Source organism: Oncorhynchus masou, chromosome 14 (assembly GCF_036934945.1).
Source record: "Oncorhynchus masou masou isolate Uvic2021 chromosome 14, UVic_Omas_1.1, whole genome shotgun sequence".
In the NCBI taxonomy this organism is placed as follows: domain Eukaryota; kingdom Metazoa; phylum Chordata; class Actinopteri; order Salmoniformes; family Salmonidae; genus Oncorhynchus; species Oncorhynchus masou.
Window position 1 is genome coordinate 26,856,252 of NC_088225.1, and position 5,419 is coordinate 26,861,670.

The following is a 5,419-nucleotide window of genomic DNA, read 5'->3' on the forward strand; positions in this document are numbered from 1 at the left end:
AATAATAAATATCAACTTTTAGGCCATCTGCTCTAAAGGGTCACTCCCTCTCTTCTCAATGTACATTGTTTGATTGAATAGACCCTGTCTGTGTGTGAGTAGATGAAGCACTCTTTGTGGTCAGAGTGAGTGGGTGGTTGGAATACTGCCAATGCATTCAGGACAAATAAGGATAAGTGACACAATGCATCAACTTATGGCACCCTCTTCTGGTTACTTAGCTGAACAGTCTTTCTACCTGAATAGCTGAAGCTGTGAGAGGGAGCAGTGCACTGTACAATTAAGAAGCTGTATGTGCATTGGAAGAACTATTACTGAGGTTTTCTGAGTTCCTGTCGATGAATGGAGTGGTACTGATAATATCAGTCTGGCTTGTAACCAGCGTTCTGAAGGGAAGAAATGGAAGACCTGGCTGAATGCGAGAGATAATATATTCCCTCTTGGGTGGCAAGAGACGTGTAAATGGGTGGCAAGAGACGTAAAATGGGTGGCAAGAGACGTGTAAATGGGTGGCAAGAGACGTGTAAAATGGGTGGCAAGAGACGTGTAAATGGGTGGCAAGAGACTTGTAAATGGGTGGCAAGAGACGTAAAATGGGTGGCAAGAGACTTGTAAATTGGTGGCAAGAGACGTGTAAATGGGTGGCAAGAGACGTGTAAATGGGTTGTAAATGGGTGGCAAGAGACGTAAAATGGGTGGCAAGAGACTTGTAAATGGGTGGCAAGAGACGTAAAATGGGTGGCAAGAGACGTGTAAATGGGTGGCAAGAGACGTGTAAATGGGTGGCAAGAGACGTGTAAATGGGTGGCAAGAGACGTGTAAATGGGTACTTGTAAATGGGTGGCAAGAGACGTAAAATGGGTGGCAAGAGACTTGTAAATTGGTGGCAAGAGACGTGTAAATGGGTGGCAAGAGACGTGTAAATGGGTGGCAAGAGACGTGTAAAATGGGTGGCAAGAGACGTAAAATGGGTGGCAAGAGACGTGTAAAATGAGTGGCAAGAGACGTAAAATGGGTGGCAAGAGACGTAAAATGGGTGGCAATGGGTGGCAAGAGACGTGTAAATGGGTGGCAAGAGACGTGTAAAATGGGTGGCAAGAGACATAAAATGGGTGGCAAGAGACGTAAAATGGGTGGCAAGAGACGTGTAAAATGGGTGGCAAGAGACGTGTAAAATGGTGCTTCATTATCACCAGTATTTCAGATTTCACATCACCAATTAAGGCTCTAATGCTTAAAAGTAATAATACAATGCAGTTTTATTGAAATTTGTTTTCCTCCTCCTAGCGTGTCTGAATGACTACCTCTTTACTATTCAAGTCTCTTTCCAATTGCCCCGAGCCCAGTCTGCCCATACAGAATAAAATGAGTCATCAGAACTCCCAGCGTCTCTGGGTCTCCACCCTGCTGACTCCTCTCTGCTTCAGAATACTTATTAGGTAATAACTCTGAGGAGTCACACTGAGGGGAGTTTGACTTTCTCTAAAGCTCCAGCCTCATTAGGTTTTGGTTGATGCCTGTTGAAAGGTCTCTGCTAGACAGGAAGAATGTTTGGACCTTCTATGTTCAGAGTTTGAGATGAAAGTAGAGTATAAGAGTTTGTAGATGAGTATAGCTATATGTGTCTGTTAAATTCTGTTTCTGTATAGTAATCACCGTCTTTCTCTATGTTGCTGTTTTTCCCTCTGTCTCTCTCTCTCTCTTTCTCTCTCTCTCTGTCTCTCTCTCTCTCTCTTTCTCTCTCTCTCTCTCTCTCTCAGAGATGATTCGTTCAGCCACTCCGTTTCCTCTGGTCAGTCTGTTCTTCATGTTCATCGGCTTTGTGCTAAACAACATCGGACACGTCCGACCTCATCGCACCATCCTGGCCTTTGTCTCCGGAATCTTCTTCATCCTCTCAGGTACTCGTCTAATCTTCCCTCTCTTCCCCTCACCTCCTTTTCTTTCTCCTCTTCTTCCCTACTTCTCCTCCTCCTTGTTTTCTGTGGTCTCTGCTTCAGCTACAGAATGTGATGGTGTCTAAATCGCTTTAACACAATCACTATCTGTCTTCTCTGTCTGTCTGTTTCTTTCTCTGACTGATGTTCAGGCTTTGAAGGTTTGTTTAATCTCTCCTTTGCCTTCCCCCCTCTCTCTCTCTCCTTCTGTTATCCCCCTCCTCTTCCCTCTCTTTCTCTTTCTGTTATCTCCCTCTTCCCTCTTTCTGTTATCTCCCCCTCTCTTCTCTCTTTCTGTTATCTCCCCCTCCACTTCCCTCTTTCTGTTATCTCCCCCTCCACTTCCCTCTCTTTCTGTTATCTCCCCTCCTTTCTGTCAGGTCTGGCTCTGGTGGTAGGTCTCGTGCTGTATATATCCAGTATTAATGACGAGATGTTGAACAGGACTAAGAGCAGTGAGTCCTACTTCAGCTACCGGTACGGCTGGTCCTTCGCCTTCGCTGCCATCTCCTTTCTGCTCACTGAGGTACTTCAAAATTCAAAAGGCACTCGCACATCTGAGCTATCTTTGTTGCAGGTCCATGGTGACAGTTGAATAAGACGAGAAAAAAGAAGAAACATACACTCACAGGTAGATTTGTTGTAGAAAAAAATCTACATTGTATGATAGTTCACTACCAAAGAACATGTTTTTTTTATTGTCACACACTGGATAGGTGAGGTGAAATACTACAGCCATAGTAGTAGAGCACCCCTGGAGCAAATGAGTCAAGTGCCTTGCATTTCACCTTGTAGGCTCGGGTATTCGAACCAGCAACCTTGCAGTTACGGCCCAACGCTCTGATCACTAGTTTACCTGTCGTCTGCTGGTGTGGTACCCCTCTCTGGGTCATCTGGCTCTCTATACTACAGAGTGCAGTGTCCTCTAACCTTTATCGTCTGTCTGTCTGGCTGTCCGTCTGTCTCTCTTTCTGTCCGTCTGTCCGTCTCTCTCCCTCTCTCCCAGAGTGCGGGCGTCATGTCCGTCTACCTGTTCATGAAGCGCTACACAGCCGAGGAAATGTACCAGCGCCACCACCCCGGCTTCTACCGGCCACGCCTCAGTAACTGCTCTGACCACTCTGGTCAGTTCCTGCACCCGGAGACCTGGGCACGCGGGCGCAGCCCCTCGGACATCTCCAGCGAAACCTCACTCCAGATGAGCACCAGCTACCCGGCCCTGCTCAAGTGCCCCGACTACGACCAGGTCTCCTCCTCACCCTGCTGAAGGGGTCATGAGGTCAGGGCAGGTCGCCAAGGTCAAGGGTGAGAAGTCATAGGTGATGTTGCTTTTAGATACTGATCTAAGATCAGCTTTCTTTTTTAAGTTATCTGGAATCTGTGGAAGGGGTCATGAGGTCAGGGCAGGTCGCCAAGGTCAAGGATGAGAAATCATAGGTGATGTTGCTTTTAGATACTGATCTAAGATCAGCTTTCTTTTTTAAGTTATCTGGAATCTGTGGAGGGTTGCTGGGAAGTTGCTGGGTGTGGATAGAACCTCCCGCCTGCATAGTTTACTGGGAGATCAGTCCCAAAAGATATACAGGGAAGCCTCTGTCTCTTTATTTTGTTGTTGTTCGTTCCCATTGTGATGCTGTGCCCTGGACCTTGTTTGAAAACGTCTACCAGCCATGATTGCTGCTGAGGAAACAGTTGATGCCGCTGTGCCACATCTTACCTACAGATGGCAGCAAAGTGCAGAGTTTTTTCAGGAGTATTCACTTCTCACGTATTTTCTATTATATCGGGATACTTACTGCCACTGATTAGTTAACTTGACGAGGACCAAACTAACATTTACACAAATGTTTGAACGGGAACAATACATGTCACTATGTTAAAGCTGCAATCAGCAGTTGAAACAATAACAAAGTGAACTCCCATCCCATTTCAGTAAAAAGCTGAGGAATGGGGCTAGAGAAATGTAACCACTCTCAAATTCATAGACAGGGCTATGGATGCAAGGACTGGCCATCCATGATATCTAAATTATTGTTATCATGTTTTGAAGGTATATAGTGTTTGTTTACAAACACTGGAGTGAAACAAGCATTTATTTTGGTTTCTGATGGTTACGACAGTTGAACTAAGCACATGAGGCATTTGTAATATTATAACATCATATTCTTAAGAGGTCCAAAAATGGATGAAACAACTGCAGATTGCACCTTTAAACGTGTATGTGTCATATGTTAAATTGTGTAGTTTGCTTCATGTTGGAGTTTTTAAATTGATGTGTCCCTGCTGGCTCGGATCTGCCAACATGGCATCTCTGCTTTGTTTATGTATCATGTAAAAATGAATTATTTGAAAAGTAATTGGTATTCACTCTTAGACAGATTGTTTAAACATGCATATGGATAACTGTTGTACATTGTATGAATATAGCGAACCATTGTAAAACAAGTCAAATGTGTAGTCGCTGCCTAAAATGATTAATTCTGAGTGTCAGCTTCATGCCGTCGGCATAGCAACTGTTGCATACAAACTGTGCAATATCTGGAGAATATCTAAATGTGGGGGGGAAAAATTTGACTTTGTGAAATCTTTTTAATGACATTGCCTGTGGATGGAATGCAATTTCATTCATTAACTCCAGTTTCAAGATATTGATGGTTTGAGAACACAGCAGGATAGGAGAATTAATGAGGGGTAGGAAAGGGTTAGGGTTTAGCTAAAATGCTAGTTGTCAACAACTGCTATCCCCAACGTGACAACTAGATGGCGCTGTAATGGTCACCACAACCTTAGAAATCATCAGTCTCAACAAACCATCGGTATCATAACACCGGTTAATGGATTGGAGTTCAATTTTGCTTCCATGTAATTGTAATGTCACATCAATACACTGGGAGTCAGTGTTGCATCACTTACACTATAAAGCAGACAGAAATCCCTTCAGGTCAGAAGTGTATAGAATCAGGACTTAAACACCCATCTTCCCACTATGTTACCTAAGAACTCGGTCCCCCTCTTCAAATGATTTATTTTCACACCTTATCTAGACACTGTATCTATTTATTGGCCAATTAAGGGGGAACTCATATTACTCTGACCTGATCTATGTCTGTTTGCTGATCAATGAAGGGGTAGATTTTAACCATCAGTAAAGGGTTTCTCATAGACTTTAACCATCAGTAAAGGGTTTCTCATAGACTTTAACCATCAGTAAAGGTTTCTCATAGACTTTAACCATCAGTAAAGGCTTTCTCATAGACTTTAACCATCAGTAAAGGCTTTCTCATAGACTTTAACCATCAGTAAAGGGTTTCTCATAGACTTTAACCATCAGTAAAGGCTTTTCTTTAACCATCAGTAAAGGCTTTCTCAGACTTTAACCATCAGTAAAGGCTTTCTCATAGACTTTAACCATCAGTAAAGGGTTTCTCATAGACTTTAACCATCAGTAAAGGGTTTCTCATAGACTTTAACCATCAGTAAAG

At 43.5% G+C, this 5,419-nt stretch overlaps 1 protein-coding gene across 1 annotated transcript in view; it reads left to right on the forward strand.

Moving 5' to 3' along the window:
* The window catches only part of cacng5b (calcium channel, voltage-dependent, gamma subunit 5b), a 12,524-nt gene extending 7,254 nt beyond the window's left edge, over positions 1 to 5,270 (forward strand). Inside the window, exons 4-6 of the mRNA XM_064987054.1 lie at positions 1,761 to 1,901; positions 2,318 to 2,463; positions 2,944 to 5,270. Of these exons, the coding sequence (XP_064843126.1) occupies positions 1,761 to 1,901; positions 2,318 to 2,463; positions 2,944 to 3,204 (548 nt within the window). The 3' untranslated portion in view covers positions 3,205 to 5,270. The remainder of the gene's footprint in view (positions 1 to 1,760; positions 1,902 to 2,317; positions 2,464 to 2,943) is intronic.
* The last annotated feature ends 149 nt before the right edge of the window (positions 5,271 to 5,419 follow it).